Below are 21865 nucleotides of genomic sequence, written 5' to 3' on the forward strand. Positions count from 1 at the left end.
AGAATGCTCATCAAACACTTATTTGGAACATCCCACAGGTGAACAGGCTAATTGGGAACAGGTGGGTGCATGATTGGGTATACAAGCAGGTTCCATGAAATGCTCAGTCATTGACAAACAAGGATGGAGCGAGGGTCACCACTTTATGAACAAATGCGTAAGCAAATTGTATAACAGTTTAGGAACAACATTTCTCAACAAGCTATTGCAAGGAATTTAGGGATTTCACCATCTATGATCCGTAATATCATCAAAAGGTTCAGAGAATCTGGAGAAATCACTGCAAGTAAGCGGCAATGCCTGTGACCTTCGTTCCCTCAGACGGTACTGCATCAAAAACCGACATCAGTGTGTAAAGGATATCACCACATGGGCTCAGGAACACTTCAGAAAACCACTGTCAGTAACCACAGTCTGTCACTACATCTGTAAGTGCAAGTTAAAACTCTACTTTGCAAAGCGAAAGCCATTTATCAACAACACCCAGAAACGGGCCGAGCTAATCTAAGATGGACTGATGCAAAGTGGAAAAGTGTTCTGTGGTCTGACGAGTCCACATTTCAAATTGTTTCTGGAAACTGTGGACGTCGTATCCTCCGGACCAAAGAGGAAAAGAACCATCCTGACTGTTATAGGCGCAATGTTCAAAAGCCAGCACGTGTGATGGTATGGGGGTGTATTAGTGCCCAAGGCATGGTTAACTTACACATCTGTGAAGGCACCATTAATGCTGAAAGGTACATACAGGTTTTGGAGCAACATATGTTGCCATCCAAGCAACGTAAGCAATAATTCCACCTGAAAAGCTTAAAAAATTGGTCTCCTCAGTTCCCAAACGTTTACCGAGTGTTGTTAAAAGGAAAGGCCATGTAACACAGTGGTAAAAATGCCTCTGTGCCAACTTTTTTGCAATGCGTTGCTGACATTAAATTCTAAGTTAATGATTATTTGCACACAAAAAAAAAGTTTCTCAGTTCGAACATTAAATCTCTTGTCTTAGCAGTGTATTCAATTGAATATAAGCTAAAAAGGATTTGCAAATCATTGTATTCTGTGTTTATTTATGATTAACACAACGTGCCTTCACTGGTTTTGGGTTTTGTAGAAATGGCAACAGCAGAGGATGCATGTGCATGTACAAGCCAGTCTGCCCCACGAGAAGATAAAGACTAAGAAGGAACTTATAGACTACAGCTTTGGACTACAATGGAGGGCTCATGAAAAGCTCTTTGGGTAAATCTCTACTATATATGGAGATATCCGCTGACATCAGATTTGGGAAAAATGTTACAAATTGGGCAAAACAGCTCGTTTGGAGAAAGTATGAACAAAGGCAGGATTGTTTTCTAAATGTCTTCATGGTTGGATTTAAAATGTTTGTGACTTCTGCAGATCTCAAATACACAAAAACAGATACCGATCATGGCCTAAACTACCATTGAGGACACCAAGGTCATGTCCTCTGTATTTTTTGTAGGTGACCAAAGAATGATGATTAGACTGACCATAAATGTACTTTGTGTAGGACATCATGTGCGCTGTACATCACCATTGGGTAGATCATCCTCTCTCAATATACGATCTCTGGTCATGGATAGCCCGCTACATCTCCAACAACGTAATGCAAAAAAGTCCACTTTTACTTAAAAAAACGTTCCAATCCGAAATGTGCTGTCAACATAACAATAACATTAAATCATACTGATGTAAATAAGGTTGCTTGAATGAAATTGATGTGAAACGCGGTCAGTATAATACTGTTGTCGTGTCAGTCAGGTGTCGCCCCGCCCTAAATGCAGAACACACCCTCTGAGTAGGGCTTCGCGATCAGTGTGGTGGGCACTTTGAGCGAAGAAGCACATTAAAATGTAAATTATTGAATGACAAGGTGCTTCATACAATATTTTACCCCAAATGTATTCTTGGCCACATCCTGCTGTCACTAATTAAAATATGAATAAAACATTTCCTACATTACTTCCGGTGGCTCCGTGGCAGACGTCATTAGTACTTGTAGTGCAAACCAGAAGATCTCGGGTTCGTACCCTGGTTGTGGTTGAAACTTTGGTATTATTTTAAATTTATGTTTCAATGGTGTTAAAATTGTTAAATATGCAAAACTTCAGGATATTAATAAAAAAAAGTGGACTGTTACAAACCATGCTGATTATTAAAGATGTTAGATGAGTGATAGATAGTTATAGCTCAATTAAAGCTTTTGTTATTCTGGAAATTCATTGTGTTGCTCAAGGTAATATAATGTATATGGTGCTGGGATACCCATGATTTCAGCCTTTCAAAGTTCCTCTTGGACAACCAACTTTTGACCTCGGTATTTGTCAAATCCTAGTTACGGCCCTGGTACCAATTGGTATGAAAAGTTAGTTGTGCATAATAGGTCACTTTTAAGGATATAACAGTACTTGAACAGGACAAGCTTAGGGTCAGACCTAAAACTGATCCAAGGTTTTTTGGTGACAAGGTAAAATGCTGTTTCGAAGAGTAAGCTAATTTCAGTTTTGTTTAACCTCTTGAGAATCAGCATCCTTTGCAATGGACATTTGTGTTTTGCATAACAGGGCTATTCTTTTTCTCTAACTCTGACAAAATAAATACACCAAAAATAAATGTCCACTGCAGAGGACACTGGCTCTCAGGAGGTTAAAAGGCTAAATGAACAAATTTCTCAGTTCCTCTAATACAAAAACTGGACAATATGCTTCAGAAAATCTGTTTTTTTAGCAAGTAGGGGCCACTTTATTATGGACTTTGATGGTCAGACTTTGAAAACCCTTACTCTATGATATTTTATTGATTTGCAAGAAACAACACGTTTTTGGTAAAGGGCGGATTCTTATTTGCATCTGTTATTTTCATCTGGAATGTGTGTTAATCTTACAGCAATATGTGATTCATTTTTATTAGTGCTGGCAAAAATACTAAGTAAAGTCATGTGAATAATCAAGGAGTAATATTGCATTAATCCTATATAGGAGCAGATTAATCACACATTTTATTTTGACTACGCATGCTCCTTTACCATAACTGCGGATGCTTACTTGAACGGCGGAGCGGGTTGTTATACGGTCAGTGATTAGGTCAATGCATGCGTCGGTGCAAAGATGAGTGAGGAGACTCCGAATGTTGTGCTCACTGGCAAATTTTAGTTCAAAACGCACCGTGACTGGACTTTAGATACAATGTTTGAAGAAATAAATGATGTGCATTTGAGTAAAACATTTAAAAAATGTTCCTGGATGACATTTTGACAATAAAATGAGTGTCCAAATATTGGGCTTTTTAAAATATATTAAATCATAAATGGGTTTTTCTAAATTATGCTAGTGAGTAATAACCTGTAATTAATCAGTAGTTAATCACATGTAAAAGTGTGATTAATTTGATTTAACAAGAATTAACCATTTTAGGTTTTGGCCAACCGTCTTGAGCTTGAAACCGATGAACCATGGTGAATGTATCATAGTTATAATGAATTATTAGCATAAATAATACAAATTACCGGTAGCTCTCATTTGCTGCTACATTAGTGATATAGTTGTCTCATCAAATCTTACTCACACAATTGAAAATCACATTAAGTTACAGAGTGCAAATGTATTTTTCCGACCGCTAAACAGCCTCACTCACTGTGTTCTCAAAATAGAACATAATTAGCTCAATTAATTGCAATCATTACCAATGCTAAGTAGAGATCTCTTGAAACAGACAAGCAATCTTTTCAACGGCCATAATCAATTGTTAGTGGTTTATTGCATGCAGATTTTTTTGAAAGGTCTAGCAAAAACAACAATGTGATTGTGACCTTGACACAAATGAATGCAGACACAGCATTCAGTGTGTTGCAGTGGCATCTGCATGTTATTGATAGAAATGCACAAAGCTACATTAGCAGCTTTACAACAATGATTAGTTCCATTGAGAAGGCATCAGTGGTAAAATAGCTCATTGTTCTTTTAACTCTACAAAAAACACCTGATAACATTTGTCCTCTCTCTGTCACTTTTGTTGTAACAAATCTTCAATCTAACGAGATCAGAGCTCGCGTCGCACTTTGCATGACTAATTAGGCCTTTTGTGTGCCAGTGCACCTCTGCACCATAAAAAAAGATGCTTGATATAAAGACGTGCGGATCATCACAAACAAAAGACATGAAAGGTCTCTGAGAACTGCCATATCTTCTCCCAAGGCAGCAGTTGAGATAATAAGACAATGAGTACGATTAGGAATGAAAAGAGATAGCAATACGACTCCTGCTGACTTTGGCATTACCAATAGGGAGCGGGCTCTTACAGGTGTTTGCAAATGACTCTAAATGAGCAATGTTATGTGACCACTTCATACAGCAACACTTTCTTCTGTGACTTCTGAGTTTGTTTAACAGGCATGTGCTGCATCAACAAATTAATATTAGGGATGTATACCCATTGATCGGCAACCATTCAGTATTAGAAGATATTTGTGAAAAAGTATGTGGTCGTCATTGCTGATTAATGCCTTTTAATGCGGATCACAAATGGCGAACCCCTCTGTCTGACATCTTATTTATTTGAAATTCTCTGGATGACGAGCGGTATTGATACCAAGAATAGTATCAGTATATGACCGATACTAGCGATATATATTTTTATTTTCTCAAGATCATTTTTTTTGTTTTTTGTTAATGTTTACAAACTCAGGGAGTAATTTCATGGAAACAGAAGGACTTTGAGGGCAAAAACCAAAATATTTAAATGAGTAAAACAGTAGTTTTTGCTTTTGTTTAAAATTGTGTACTATTGACTTTGTTTTGCTCAAAAAAGTGTACGTAATAAAAAAGAATCAGGAGTTAGTTTAAATATTGTGTTCATATTGTTAAACTGTAAATCACTGTTTTGTGTCTATATTTAGTACATCTCGAAAGACCGTTCAAACAGCTGTGAAAAAGGTGATTATGCTGCAGCTTCATCCTACGTATGCTTGTCAACATATATAAACTGTGAAAAATAAAAGAATATATGCCAAAACATCTATTCAGTAATATAATTTTAAAATTTTATAGCTGCTTGATGACTTACATGGCTGATGAAAACAAATTCAGTTGATGCGTTTTGGTGTCTGTTGGTGTTTTGTTTTAATGGTGTTCGATTTTCCATGTTGTAAATATATTATTATAATATATCTCCTATATGAAAACACATCTTGCAATATACATTTTCTTACATTTGGATCATTTTAGACACATGAATGCACTGCAGTGTTGTGATGGTCCACGACCGCCCCGCAAAGCGCATCGTGTTTCTGTTATCCAGACTGTTATTCTATACTGCAGAAAATGTGTTACAGATTATAGATGTGTGCTGCTTGTTCAACATTGCAAAACCCCACAGGTAAGGAGCATGATAACATGAATGTGTAGAGAAATGAGTGTTTCCATGGGCACATAATGCCAGTAGTACACGCAAAAACCTAATGTAAATAAGGCCGTCCGCACCCCTTTTGCAATTTTATAATTTGTACACGCAGTGTTAGTAGATGACGCGCAACACGCAAACTAATAGTACACACAATTTTATAGTTTGCACACGCTGTTTAGTGTGTGCTATTTGGATCTGAATGGCTCTGGCCCTGAAAGTACAAATAAGACATTAATGCAAATTTGTCACTGTCGGTGAGATATAATCATATTTTCATCTGCATATATTGTTACTTTTCCAAAAACTGTCTCTCCTTGAGATATTGTACAGTAGAGGGATGTGACATAGCAACCATGATCCATCAAAGCATTGATAAAAGATTTGTTGTAACTTTTTATGCAAGATTCTGCACTTTTTGGACATTTTGCATGAATAATGCATGAATATTGATATGACAGTTAGACATACACAGGAGAGGGAAATCTATGAAGGCGTACAATTTGGTGTTTGTCCAACTAAAGTATAGCTATCAGCCATGGTGGAGGCCGAGTACTGTATACTGACTCTTATTAGGAGTTTTAACCAAAAAAACAAACAAAACCCGAAGTCAGCTAAGGTAGGCTCCAGCATACAAAGCTAACAAGCGGTATAGAAAACAGATGGATGGATCAAACAGAGAGCTCTTTCTAATATGTTCTCAATTAGTAACCTGAATGTTAGAAACACTTGACTTAAATAATACCTCTCTGACACTGTCAATCAAAACTAAAGATTGTTATTATTTTTGTTTTTTGCAATGGCAGTATTTTTGATGTAGTTCTTGTATCAGATTTCATGAGATTGTGGAGGTGTACCTAATGATGTGACCAGTCAGCAGTGTATGCTGTATGTAAGAAAAGAGCAATTCAAACCATCAAAACTCCTTGCCATTGGAACATTACTTTTATGGTACACATACAGCAATGTAGAGCTGGATTATTATGGCAAAAATAGTCATGATGATTATTTTTGATTGAAATTGGTGGTAAAATAAATATTTATTTTACCACTAAAACTCAACTTTAAATATAGTTTAAAAAACTGATATACAAACCCTGTTTCCATATGAGTTGGGAAATTGGGTTAGATGTAAATATAAACGGAATACAATGATTTGCAAATCATTTTCAACCCATATTCAGTTGAATATGCTACAAAGACAACATATTTGATGTTCAAACTGATAAACTTTTTTTTTTTTGCAAATAATCATTAACTTTAGAATTTTATGCCAGCAACACGTGACAAAGAAGTTGGGAAAGGTGGCAATAAATACTGATAAAGTTGAGGAATGCTCATCAAACACTTATTTGGAACATCCCACAGGTGTGCAGGCCTGATTCATTCAGATCCAAATAGCACACGCCAAACAGCATGTGCAAACTGTAAAAGTATGTGTACTATTAGTTTGCGTGTTGCGCGTGATCTACTCACACTACGTGTACAAATTATAACAAGTGCAAAAGGGGTGCAGAGCACCTTATTTAAATTAGGTTTAAATAAGTATTTATTTTACCACCAAAACTGAACTTTAAATATAGTTTTAAAATTTGTTTACATAAATTAGTAACAAATAAATGATAATAAATTTTGTGTTAATTAAATGCAAAAATCCTCACATTTATTGGTGCACTACATCATTAGTGAATTTTGACCAATATTTATTTTACCACCAAACTCAACTTTAAATATAGTTTAAAAAAAAAAACTGATATAAATTAGTAACGAATAAAATATAATAAAATGTTTGTCAATTAAATGCAAAAATGTTCACATTTATTGGTGCAATACATCATTAGTGATTTTTGACCAGTATTTTAAGTCAAAGTATATTACATCTGTAAATGAATCAGTATGTGCTTTCAGTACATTGTACTGTGTAAGGTACTGTTTTTGAAACCTTTATTTTGTCAGCGCAGTCAGACCGGATGTGGCGCACTGCACTACTATTGTGAAGGGAGGAAGTGTGCTGGGCTGGGTTGCAAGCAATTTTCTCCCTGCTAGCCATGTTGTAGTTTTCGCGCTTCCATACCGAGTCTACTGACAGATGTAGCGAGAACTATGTGCTACTTTTTATTAGAAATGTCAACAGCAGAGGATGAGTATTTTAGCATGCATGAGCCAGTCTGCCCTACAACGAGAGGATAGAGAAAAAGAAGGAACTTAGTGATTACAACTTTGGACCACATTGGCAGACTCGTGCAAAGCTCTTTGAGTAAACCTCGACCATATATTGAGAAATCTGCTGACGTAACTGTAGTCTCCAATTAACGGTTTGTCTTTAGCATTTATGAAGGAAGGCAAGATTGTTTTGTAAATATCTCCGCCATGGCTCGTAGGAGTGTAACGATTTGTTTTAACAATAATTCAATTCGATATTTGTAGTTGCCAATACGATTCATTCTCATTATTTTAGAACAATTTCGATCCGAAACAATTAATTGATTTAAAACAGATTCAATAACCTTTTAGCAAAAAAAAAAGAAAACCTATCACTTTTGTTGTACTTATAACTGGGGACACATTTTCTTGGCGTGCATAATTATGCTCAAATAATATGTATTAATTATAAGAATCCAAATTCACAAGTTTTGTTGAAGATGATGCTACATATGTACAGTGTATCAGTTGAGGAAAATGAGCAAATTACAATAATAACCTGTAATTTGATATTATTTATTTCATCTTCTGATATATTAAAAATTAACACCAATGGTAGCATTTTAAAACTTTGCCAGACTCAATTTCACTTATTACTATGATAAACATAATCACATCATTTATTCAGAAAGTTTAAATAACACATACCGTATTTTTCGGTATGTCGCAGTTTTTTTCATAGTTTGGCCGGGGGTGCGACATATACTCCGGAGCGACTTATGTGTGAAATTATTAACACATTACCGTAAAATATCAAATAATATTATTTATCTCATTCGCGTAAGAGACAAAGCAAATGTCCACAATCGTCACACACACGTCAGCAATCGTCACACACACGTCAACCAATAATAATTCGGTGGGGGCGGGTCATGGCAGAAGTGAATTGTGCGTCATGGCAGAAGTGCATTATGGGTCATGGGATGCTAACTGCTGCTACATCCGTAGCTATTAAAATGGATTATTTCAACATTGGCGGTAACTTATAAAAACTAAGAAGGGCTGAACTAAAATGGCACCGAAAAGGAAATCATATACTGCAGATTACAAGCTGGACGTAGTGAAATATGCAGCAGAAAACGGCGATCGAGCAGCAGAAAGAAAGGACATACCAGAGGCGACACCGGGAAGGAAAATTTCATGGGATTTAGCGATTAGGAGTGACAGATTGTTTGGTAAACGTATAGCATGTTCTATATGTTATAGTTATTTGAATGACTCTTGCCATGATGTGTTGCGTTAACATACCAGGCACGTTCTCAGTTGGTTATTTGTGCGTCATGTAACGTACACTTATTCAACCTGTTGTTCACTATTCTTTATTTATTTTAAATTGCCTTTCAAATGTCTATTCTTGGTGTTGGATTTTATCAAATAAATTTCCCCCAAAAATGCGACTTATACTCCAGTGCGACGTATATGTTTTTTTCCTTCTTTATTGTGCATTTTCGGCCGGTGCGACGTATGCTTCGGAGTGATTTATAGTCCAAAAAATACGGTAATATATTTTCATGATCGTGAAAAGCCAAAACCAAGATCGAAATAAAAATTTTATTAATTGTCCAGCCCTACAGCAGGGCTATTCAACTGGCGGCCCTGGAGCCAAAATCTGGCCTGGGAATGACACCATACCACCCCCCGAGTTCAGTTCAAACATTTTTGCAGCAAACTCCTAAAAACCCGGAAGGAGGGGCGTCAAACTCATTTTAGCTCAGAGGCCGCATGTGCACACGTGGGTCTGACTACTAAAATCATGGCATTAAAACTAAAAAATTAAGACAACTTCAGATTGCTTTATTTGTCTTACTTTGGCCTAAAATATAATGTATAATCTGTACTGTTAAACTGGTCACACAAAATGGTTGATGGTTGATTATATGACCGAAATAAACTTATTTCATTCATTCATTCATTCAAAATAGAACAAACACATTTTGAAAATATTACAATAAAAATATAGAAAGTGGTAAAGTTTAGATCCATGAAGGAAAGAAGAAAGTAAATGAATGTTTATAACTGAATAAATGTACATATGCATAACAATTTGTTTTCTTTTGAATTATTTGTTTTAAAGAATTAAGTAACGTTTATGACAACCTTTTTCCAAAACACAATATAGAATGTGAGATATAACAAGATAATGCATACATTTGTTTTCAAAAAGGTTACAAAAAAGTGAGACTCCAAAAGTTTACTGTGGGACCCCATTTTTATAACTTGATGGGGTCCCTGGGACCCCATTTTGAAAATTCCTAGCGCCAACACTGATGGAGTATTGGTGCATGCAAAACAGCAGCAGGCGGCTGTGGCCTGCGGGCCGGTTCTAATGCTAATCAAATATCATCCCCGGGGCCATAGATAATTCCTTCGTGGGTCCGATCTTGACTTTGACACTTAGGCACTAGAGTGTCCCTGTTGTATAGATGAACTTGAAATTACAGTAAGCACAATGGCAGACATTGTATTGACATTTTACCTTGCTAACAAACAGAACACTCAGGTCGAAACTTGTGAATCTATGACCAAGGCGTTCCTCAAGGCACCCCTTTAAGACATATCCTTTTTGGAAATTACACATGTTTTTAATATTGTGATTTATGTAACTAAGGTATTGCTTTAGTTGGTTTACTTTAGATACAGTCAGTAGTTATTTGTTCAACTCTGAGTTCCTCAAGGTTCCATTCAACTAGTGGTTCAGTTCACAAAACTTGTGGGACACTCACATTTGTGCAGCCAATTCTTAAAAACATTAGAGTGCTGGCATAGAGATGATACTTGACTGCACTCTTGTAACTCTGACAAAATAGAAATGTCTACTGCAGAGGATGCTGGTTTTCCAGAATAAACAAAATATGACCAGTCCTCAGCTTTCTGGAAATGTGGCTCTCTAACCAATTTAGTCATGTAACAACAACAAAAAAATCTGACACTCTGCAGCCAAGTGTGTTTAGGCGAGCGCCACCTGCTATCTGAGTTCTATGGAGCCAAGTCCTAATTAAACATCTTTGATTTTGAGCAAGATGATAATCTGTTAGTAATTAAGCACACACTTAACACACACACGTTTCATTCAGCATTGGCACTGCTTCCTATTTGAGGGAAAAGTGAATCCTTTGGTTTTTTTTTCTTTTAAGTAAACACAAGGCCAAAGCAGGATGAGGAGGGAGTGAGGGGACGTGACCGCTGCAGTTTGGAGTGACGAGGACTCAAAGTGGTGGCAAGACACGAAGAGGGAGAGAGCACTGTGAGCTTTTATACGAATGGATAAGGAAATGGCAGAGGGTCAAGGGTCATGCGTTGTTTTCTTTTAATATGACGAGCACAGGAGAAGGAATGGAAAACACATCTAAATTGAAGTACATCGGCAATGAGATTACCTAAGCGACGGGTGTCCAAAGTGCAATACAGGGACTTTTTGTAGAAATAAAATCAAAGCTGCTCTGTGTCACGCCACCGCTATCTTTGGAACATACTGCTCCAAGCAGGTTATAACAACGCCCCACGAAAAACGTGCATTCGTTTTTTGTCAGCTAATGAGTAATGATTTGTCAAAGTTCAGCTACGAACATAAGCTATATCTTTGAATGTACAGCCTATCTTGTGCAGTAGGTGTATACCAGGCAGCCGTGAGTGACAGACAGTAGAACTACAATTTGAACATTGTTATGCAATATATGTAGGCTATAGACATTTTATTGTACAATATGTTGGCCCTGTGATGAGGTGGCAACTGGTCCAGGGGGTAAAAAAAATTCCATTCCCACCCCTACCCCCAATTCCCGAGATGGACAAGCAGTAGAAAATGTAAAAAGAGCTCAGCAGCGCATGCACTTTTTGCGTCGGATGAAAAGAGCACAGCTCCCTCTCCCCATTCTCAGCACATTCTACAGAGGCACTATAGAGAGCCTGCTGACCAACAGCATCTCTGTCTGGACTGGAGCCTGCAGTGCCTCAGACTGGAAGTCTCTCCAGAGAGTGGTGAGGAGGGCGGAAAAGATCATCAGGACTCCTCTTCCTACTATCCAGGAGATCCCAAAAAGCCGCTGCCTGACCAGGGCTCAGAAAATCTGCAAAAACTCCTCCCACCCCCACCAAGGACTGTTTTCACTGCTGGACTCTTGAAAGAGGTTCCGCAGCCTCCAAAGCAGAACCTCCAGGTTCTGTAACAGCTTCTTCCCTCAGGCTGTAAGACTCTTGAACGCATCATAAAAATCCCCTCAACTCCCCCCAAAATGGATTAACTTGCTGGAATAAAAAAGACAATATAACATACAGTACATCCATAAATGTGGACGCATGTGAAAAAGTGCAATATATTTATTTGTACAGTAACCTATTTATTTATTTATATATGCACCTTATTGCTTTTTTATCCTGCACTACCATGAGCTAATGAAATGAAATTTTGTTCTTATCTGTACTGTAAAGTTAAAATTTGAATGACAATAAAAAAAATTTAAAAAGATAATAAAAATTTTTAAAAAAAAAGGAAGTCTATGTTGTTTTAAACCACTAATGTTAATAATTATGCTGGGTCAGGGGTGTCCAGACTTTTTCCACCGAGGGCCACATAATGAAAAATAAAGGATTTAGTGGGCTACTTTGATACATTAAATATGCTAAAAACTCATTCAATGTGCATCAGTATATGCTAAGCTAATTGAAATAAAACATTGTTATCTTAGCTTCTGTGTTATAGGTGACAAGGCAAATTAGTTATATCAAGGACATCCCAGGCTAAACTGTGGCCCTAAGCAGTATTTTATTTTGAGGCCTTCCCATTACAAACGTTTTACACTTTTACAATTATGTGAAACAACGTCTATACTTTTTAAATCAAAATTGAAGTTGATGCATGTTTTGTTCTAAAACAAATCTATGGGAAATAAATTGTTCAATATTTTATTTGCAAAATAACTGTTGGTTTCCGGTTACGCCATAACGAGGACTGTTCCCCAGGATGAGGAAGGACGGGCAGGAAAACAGCTTTGCAGGTAAGAGGAGTCCTTTACTCCAAGGCAAGGCATAATACACAAATACGCTGGGAACGCACATAACATAACAAAAATGTTCTTCACCCAAAATGAAGCGTACGGCACCACAAACTTAACTTGTTGTCGGACAATCAATGCAACGGCCCCGAGTGCTCAGTGACATGGGCTTAAAAAGAGACATAATTAAGGCCGTAGCAGGTGGAATGAAACCAGGTGTGAAACGCTCAATGCTCCTAGCAACAGGAAACGTAACTAAGGGAAGCTTAGGAGCACTGGCAACATCAATTACATAAAGCATAAACAGACATGTAGTGACAGATGATGAACAATGATAACATAATGAAAACATAAAGTTGCATATGTTGCTGGCACATGTATAGAGTTCGATACTGGTACGTTTATTTACCAGCCTAACATGTGTCAAAGAGGACAACAAGGATGCCTCTGCAAATTTGGGAAGGGAATATGTTTGCTGTAAGATTTCATATGAAGGTCCTTGTCATTCAGTGACTGACATTTACATGCGCTTCTTAACGCAAAACGGGGCCTCTGGGTTTAGGGAGGAGCGGCCTTAGTTACAGTTCATATACCTCATTAATAATTAATTAATTTAATTTTCAGAAAATGCAGAGGACCTTAAAAAATCTATCCGCAGACCAAAAATTATTCCGGGCCGCACTATGGACACCCCTGTGCTAGGTAGTGGTTTTGTTTGAGTTGAAGAAATACAGCAGCTTTAAACAACAATAACGGCACAATTTCCATCCATCCATTTTATCCTGATTCTCCCTTTTAGGGTGGTAGGGGGGTGCTGGAGCCTATTTCAGCTGCATTCGGGCGGTATGCGGGGTACACCCTGGACAAGTCGCCACCTCATCACAGGGCCAACACAGATAGACAGACAACATTCACACTCACATTCACACACTAGGGCCAATTTAGTGTTGCCAATCAACCTATCCCCAGGTGCATGTCTTTGGAGGTGGGAGGAAGCCGGAGTACCCGGAGGGAACCCACGCAGTCACGGGGAGAACATGCAAACTCCACACAGAAAGACCCCGAGCCCGGGGATTGAACTCCGGACCTTCGTATTGTGAGGCACATGCACTAACCGAGGGGTCCCCAAACTTTTTGACTCGGGGGCCGCATTGGGTTAAAAAAAATTTGGCCGGGGCCAGGCTGTATATATATTAGGGCTGCAACAACTAATCGATTAAATCGATTAAAATCGATTATAAAAATAGTTGCCGATTAATTTAGTCATCGATTCGTTGGAACTATGCTATGCGCATGCGCGGAGGCTTTTTTTGTTTTATTTTATTTTTTATTATTATATATATTTTTTAAATAAACCTTTATTTATAAACTGCAACATTTACAAACAACTAAGAAACAATAATCAAAATAAGTACAAAAACAGTACAAAACAGCGCCAGAGCGGCGCTGAGGCTACGTCTCATGAGGTGGAGGTAAGTTAGCCAATCATATGTCATGTGCAGCTCACGTCACGACGCCATCTCCTTTGCTAGAAACATTCGAAAAATGGCGCAGGAAAACAGTACGGATAGTTCAGCGGAAAAACATCTTGAGGTTATTGCTTCAATGGAGAAAAGTGTACAACCTAAGTCGTCAAAAGTGTGGGAACACTTCACTTTAAAAACTTCAAAGAAGACCGTTTCCTGCAAAATGGCACGGAAGTACAACATTGCTTCAGGAGCACCTGAAGAGGAAACATGTTGGAGCCATGGATGAAGGGAACTCACGGTACGTAACTTTTTAAGTCCATAGTGGCAACAGGCATTCATGAGTTCAGCTTTTTTGTGAGTAACGTTAACGTTATGCCTTTGTTTCAACGCGGTGCTGACAATGTGTCTCCGGCACATTTGACTACGTTTTGAGAGAGAAAACGCACGGTTACCAATTTCGAAATAAACGTAACGGACAGAAATATCTCAGGTTGGTTTCATAATGGATCAATGTAGCCGGGCCCGATAAAGCTATATAAATATATTTAGATTTGAGTGACGCTTTAGTATAATTAAATGTTATGAAGGTGCTGGAATATTTCATGCTATTATTCAGAGGCAGCCTAAAATTAATTATTTATTATTCACAACAGAAACGTGTACAATATCTGATCCAGTTCTTATCTGATGAGTTACATTTCTGTGTTATTATTGGTGTATGCTGCACCCCCAATGTCCAGAATATAGTGCCAGTATGCTTTTTTTTTTCAATAAAATACTGTAAAGGGTAGAAATGTAGTTTGTCTCTTTTATCCGATTATTAATCGATTAATCAAAGTAATAATCGACAGATTAATCGATTATCAAATTAATCGTTAGTTGCAGCCCTAATATATATATATATATACATATATATATATATATATATATATATATATATATATATATATATATATATATATATATATATATATATATATATATATATATATACATACATACATATATACATTGTCTTTATAATCCGTTTTGTCATTTAACATCAATTAACATTGATGTTCATCAACATTTAACATTGTCACGTTATCAATGGGAAAATTAATTTTTTGACAATATGATTTGCCTGAGCGGCTAGGAGGCACCAAGAGTAACAAGCGGTAGAAAATGGATTAGAAAGGAAAGATTAAAAAAACAAAAATAAATAAATAAATAAAAAACATGTTTTACTTGGGACTTCCTGTGGGTCGGATTTTGGATGCTGGGGGGCCGGATCTTGCCCACGGGCCGTAGTTTGGGGACCCCTGCACTAACCCCTTGTTCCACCGTGCTGCCCCACAGCACAATTTATAAAGGAAAATAATTATTTCGCATTTTTATAAAATAAGATCGGGATCTTTCTGTGTGGAGATTGCATCTTCTCCCCGTGACTGCATGGGTTCCCTCCGGGTACTCCTAGTGTGTGAATGTTGTCTGTCTATCTGTGTTGGCCCTGTGATGAGATGGTGACTTGTCCAGGGTGTACCCCCGCCTTCCGTCCGAATGCAGCCAAGATAGCTAGCACCCCCCCGCGACCCCGAAAGGAACAATCGGTAGAAAATGGATGGATGGAAGAAAACCATAAAAACCCCATTTTCAGGACAGTTTTAGGCGGATAAAGTATGGACGCCCCGGACCTAAGCCATTCAACTTTGGGAACGTAAGATAACACTTACACACACGGGCGCGCGTATACACCAACTCCCAGCATGCTTTGTAGTGAGGTGCTTAGAGATTGGCTGCAGTTACAAAAATGCACTATTATGTCATCTTATTTGACGACATATTCACCTTTAAAAAAAAAAAAAATCTCTCATCTTCATCGTCCCGAGTCCTACTCACCACATTCGCTTCCTGGGTGGAAGACAGTGTTCTTTGTTGGAGGCGGTCACCCCCAGAGCCAGCTGCATCACAGTAATGTATTTCTGGTAATTCACCATGGTACCGTCCACCGCTACGGAAAATCCAAGGCAGAGAAAAGCGCAGGTGATCATATATGATGGGTCGTTTATTCCCTGGCATCCGCCGCCTCGGCTGCGTCTCCCGGGCTCAGCCGCAGCAGCAGCGGTAGCATCAGCAGCACAAGGCCGTTCGCCGCGCCAGAGAACTGAGAGTGAAAACACCCCCCGAGGAGCTCAAGGCAAGGTGCCGTGCCGCGGCGACCCATGTCTGCAATGACACCGAAACGCACCGCCCATCCATCCGGCCGCACTGTCTTCTTCTTCCCCCTAAATTTGTGTTTTTTTTCTCTCTCCTCCTAACGCGCTCCTGACATGGTCCGCGTCCCCCTGCCTCCTCCCTCCTCTCCAGGTTTGCAAACACTCTCTTAAAAAACGCTGCAGCGTCCAAGCGTCCGTATGTATGCCTGTGTGTGTGCGTGTGTGTGTGCGTGTACGTGTGTGTGTGTGCGTGTACGCGTGTGTCTGTGCGTGTGCGTGTGTGTGTTTGTGTGTGTGTGAGGTGGGGGGGGGGGGGGGGGGGGGGGGGGGGGGGGGGCGTGTGCGTGCGTGTACGCGTGTGCGCGTGTGTGTACATGTAGTCCCAGGGAGGGCGGGGTGAGGAGGAAGAAGAATGGCGAGGAGGCATGCATTAATGTTTGGAGATGCTTGGTGGTAGTAGTCCTAGTAGTACAAACCCCATTTCCATATGAGTTGGGAAATTGTGTTAGATGTAAATATAAACGGAATGCAATGATTTGCAAATCATTTTCAACCCATATTCAGTTGTATATGCTACAAAGACAACATATTTGATGTTCAAACTGATAAACTTTTTTTTTTTTTGCAAATAATCATTAACTTTATAATTTGATGCCAGCCACACGTGACAAAGAAGTTGGGCAAGGTGGCAATAAATACTGATAAAGTTGAGGAATGCTCATCAAACACTTATTTGGAACATCCTACAGGTGAACAGGCAAATTGGGAACAGGTGGGTGCCATGATTGGGTATAAAAGTAGAGTCCATGAAATGCTCAGTCTTTCACAAACAAGGATGGGGCGAGGGTCACCACTTTGTCAACAAATGCGTGAGCAAATTGTTGAACAGTTTAAGAAAAACCTTTCTCAACCAGCTATTGCAAGGAATTTAGGGATTTTACCATCTACGGTCCGTAATATCATCAAAGGGTTCAGAGAATCTGGAGAAATCACTGCACGTAAGCAGCTAAGCCCGTGACCTTCGATTCCTCAGGCTGTACTGCATCAACAAGCGACATCAGTGTGTAAAGGATATCACCACATGGGCTCAGGAACACTTCAGAAACCCACTGTCAGTAACTACAGTTGGTCGCTATATCTGTAAGTGCAAGTTAAAACTCTCCTATGCAAGGCGAAACCGTTTATCAACAACACCCAAAAACGCCGTCGGCTTCGCTGGGCCTGAGCTCATCTAAGATGGACTGATACAAAGTGGAAAAGTGTTCTGTGGTCTGACGAGTCTACATTTCAAATTGTTTTTGGAAACGGTGGACGTCGTGTCCTCCGGACCAAAGAGGAAACAAACCATCCGGATTGTTATAGGCGCAAAGTTGAAAAGCCAGCATCTGTGATGGTATGGGGGTGTATTAGTGCCCAAGACATGGGTAACTTACACATCTGTGAAGGCGCCATTAATGCTGAAAGGTACATACAGGTTTTGAAGCAACATATGTTGCCATCCAAGCAACGTTACCATGGACGCCCCTGCTTATTTTAGCAAGACAATGCCAAGCCACGTGTTACATCAACGTGGCTTCATAGTAAAAGAGTGCGGGTACTAGACCGGCCTGCCTGTAGTCCAGACCTGTCTCCCATTGAAAATGTGTGGCGCATTATGAAGCCTAAAATACCACAACGGAGACCCCCGGACTGTTGAACAACTTAAGCTGTACATCAAGCAAGAATGGGAAATAATTCCACCTGAGAAGCTTAAAAAATGTGTCTCCTCAGTTCCCAAACGTTTACTGAGTGTTGTTAAAAGGAAAGGCCATGTAACACAGTGGTGAACATACCCTTTCCCAACTACTTTGGCACGTGTTGCAGCCATGAAATTCTAAGTTAATTATTATTTGCAAAAAAAAAATAAAGTTTATGAATTTGAACATCAAATATCTTGTCTTTGTAGTGCATTCATTTGAATATGGGTTGAAAAGGATTTGCAAATCATTGTATTCCGTTTATATTTACATCTAACACAATTTCCCAACTCATATGGAAACGGGGTTTGTAAATGTAAGTGTATCTCATTGGCCTCAGGTTGTACAGATGGCCTGTCTTCAGGTGAAGAAGCGGCTTACTCCTCCACTACTACAAAGTCTAGACTGATCGACTTACAGTACGTTCACGCCTCACCAGTGTATCCGACTATTGATTGAAAAATAACCCAGTTGCGGTTAACGACAAGTGGTGTTTGGCTTGGCAAATGACTGCTGTGTTCAACAAGGTAATTTGAGGTTCTGGGTAAAATGCATTATTAAAGACTTTGCACTGTGGCACACTGTCAGACTTGCAGAAATAGTACATGATCACACCTGAAACTATTCATCATCTTCATAATTGTGTGTTGTAAAAGAAATGGCAAAATGTTTTACTGTGCTATGGTGTCAACTTCAAAAAATAAATGAATAAAACTGCCACATGCATGAATTGAAACAAAATGTATTATTTTTAGTAAGATTATATTGGTCTGCGTAATGCAGTAATCACTGTTTTAAAATATCCATTTCAACTGTACTAAGAGAAAAGAGGAATTCAACATTTTGGCAAATGTTCTTGTTCTGATGCCAGATTATTTTGCTTGTTTTAAGTGATGCTGTATATCTCATTTAGTACACATTAAGATAAGCAAATCGGTGTAACGTAATAAGAAAATGTTTTTTGTCCCGCCTTAACCTACATTTTTGATATTTAAACTAGCATTGATTTGTTTTGTAATGAAAAATTAGTTGTCATAATGAGAGGCTAAAGACAAATCTACCGACTGGTAATTAAATTATAAACCAGCAGAAACAATTCAAAGGCTAAAGAAGAAGTAATAAGCGTTTGTGGTCACCTTCTAAGAAGTAAACTGGACCACAAAAAGAAAAAAAATATTGCCATTATGTGTATTACTGGGAATCTGCTAATGAATAATATAAATAAGTGTTTGATGAGCATTCCTCAACTTTATCAGTATTTATTGCCACATTTCCCAACTTCTTTGTCACGTGTTGCTGGCATCAAATTCTAAAGTTAATGATTATTTGCAACAAAAAAAAAAGTTTATCAGTTTGAACATCAAATATGTTGTCTTTGTAGCATATTCAACTGAATATGGGTTGAAAATGATTTGCAAATCATTGTATTCCGTTTATATTTACATCTAACACAATTTCCCAACTCATATGGAAACGGGGTTTGTAGAAACAATAGCTAATATTAGCAATATGAAGTACTACAATCGCCTAAAGTGTTCACTAAAGCAATCGCTTCTAAAAAAAAACTATGGAAAGGTTTGGGAATTTTGCCTATCATTCACAATTCCTGTGTAAAAGAAGAACACATACTGTATGTCTTTCTTTTTTATGCATTCTAATTTGTAAAATGCGGCAAGTAAGAGGTGGCTAACATGTAGCTAATAGGAGTAGTCCATTGCGATCATAAAGCCCTCTAAAAAACATCAGAAACCAGCCAACAATACTCCATTTACATCTTGTGACCTGAATATTAACCAAGTATTAGCGATATTGTTATTATAAGTGCCACGGCAGACAAACTACTCAGGGGCGCCCTTATTACAGAGAGTTAGCTTATGCAGCTTCAGTATTGACATTCTGAGCTGCTGCTGCAGCTGCATCGCCTCTGACTTAGGAAAGGCTATTTCTAAATCATAAATCAGGCCTTTCACCTGAATAGTAGAAATATGTAGCCATTCGCCGTGAATTATTAGTAGTGTTGTTGTTGAAGGAAATAGTGAATGTTGTGCAGACGTGGGTAGTAACGCGCTACATTTACTCCGTTACATCTACTTGAGTAACTTTTGGGATAAATTGTACTTCTAAGAGTAGTTTTAATGCAACATACTTTTACTTTTACTTGAGTATATTTATAGAGAAGAAACGCTACTTTTACTCCGCTACTTTTATCTACATTCAGCTCGCTACTCGCTACTAATTTTTATCGATCTGTTAATGCACGCTTTGTTTGTTTTGGTCTGTCATAGTGCCTGCGTTTCAACAAATACAGTCACTGGTGACGTTCACTCCGTTCCACCAATCAGATGCAGTCACTGGTGACGTTGGACCAATCAAACAGAGCCAGGCGGTCACATGACCTGACTTAAACAAGTTGAAAAACTTATTGGGGTGTTACCATTTAGTGGTCAATTGTACGGAATATGTACTGTACTGTGCAATCTACTAATAAAAGTTCCAATCAATCAATCAAAAGTGTGAAGGAAAAAAGACCCTTTTTTATTTCTACCGTACATCCCGTCAAAAGCCTAAAGACTGACTGCACAGTTCCTGTCTTCACAATAAAAGTGCCGCTCCATCGCGCCTGCGCTTTCAAAACAAGAGTCCCCGAAAGCCATCGCAAACAAGCTAGCAAGCTACGGAGTTTGCCGCCAATGTATTTCTTGTAAAGTGTATAGAAACGAATATGGAAGCTGGACAAATAAGATGCCAAAAACCAACCACTTTCATGTGGTATTAGACAGAAAGGAGGAACTTTTTTTCTCCTCCATTTGAAAACGTGGACGCTATCAGCACTACTGTCTGATTACAATCAATGCAAGTCATCAGAATCAGGTAATACACCAACTTATATTCTTGTCTTCATGAAAGAAAGGAATCTATATGTGTTAAACATGCTTGTATATTCATTAAAACACCTTTAACATGTAAACAAAAACGGCAAAATAAATAAATATAAATTATATACTGTGTATATATATATGTGTATATATATATATATATATATATATATATATATATATATGTATATATATATAAATGTGTGTATATATATATATATATGTGTGTGTGTATATATATATATATGTGTGTGTATGTGTATATATATATATATATATATATATATATATATATATATATATATATATATATATATATATATATATATATATATATATATATATATATGATATGTGTGTGTATGTTACTCATCAGTTACTCAGTACTTGAGTAGTTTTTTCACAACATACTTTTTACTTTTACTCAAGTAAATATTTGGGTGACTACTCCTTACTTTTACTTGAGTAATAAATCTCTAAAGTAACAGTACTCTTACTTGAGTACAATTTCTAGCTACTCTACCCACCTCTGATGTTGTGATGCTTCTCTCAAATTAATATGCCGCCGTGTGCTTAAAATGACGAAAATACGTAAATATTACATGTTATTATGAATGTGCCTGTTACTACCTTACATATATACTTACAGCATATAATAAATATGTTGATAGAGATTTTTGCATGTTTTTTGGGGCGTTTTACAGGTGGATTAGAGCAAATCCCTTTGCCTCCATTGTTGGCTGACTGGCCAGCATTTATTTGCAAATTAGAATACATATAAAAAAAGAAAAACATATGTCTGCTTATCTCACATAAGGATTGTGAATGATAGGCACAATTTCAAAAACAGTGCAGTTACACCAGTAGGTCACAGGAGAGAAAAAGTTTTGAAATACTACCCAGCTTGCCTCAGTTTTACCGCAAAAAAAACACATTTAAAACAAAAATTGGAAAAAGAATAAGGGTCTCCTATGTGTATTTGTT

The 21865-nt window shown here is 38.0% G+C and overlaps 1 protein-coding gene across 9 annotated transcripts in view; it reads right to left on the minus strand.

Moving 5' to 3' along the window:
- tjp1b (tight junction protein 1b) overlaps positions 1 to 21865 on the minus strand; it is a 183502-nt gene that overhangs the window by 136956 nt on the left and 24681 nt on the right. For 5 of the 9 annotated variants that reach the window (XM_061969752.2, XM_061969743.2, XM_061969745.2 and 2 more), the window contains exon 1: positions 15953 to 16500. The exons of 2 other annotated variants lie outside the window; for them this stretch is intronic. In XM_061969752.2, coding sequence (XP_061825736.2) covers positions 15953 to 16104 — 152 coding nt within the window. In that variant the 5' untranslated portion in view covers positions 16105 to 16500. Of the gene's footprint in view, positions 1 to 15952; positions 16501 to 21865 lie in introns of those variants that run through there. 2 more of the 9 variants (XM_061969748.2, XM_061969747.2) reach the window with 1 other exon arrangement.

The sequence above is a fragment of the Nerophis lumbriciformis genome, linkage group LG10 (assembly GCF_033978685.3).
Source record: "Nerophis lumbriciformis linkage group LG10, RoL_Nlum_v2.1, whole genome shotgun sequence".
NCBI classification, from domain to species: Eukaryota; Metazoa; Chordata; class Actinopteri; order Syngnathiformes; family Syngnathidae; genus Nerophis; species Nerophis lumbriciformis.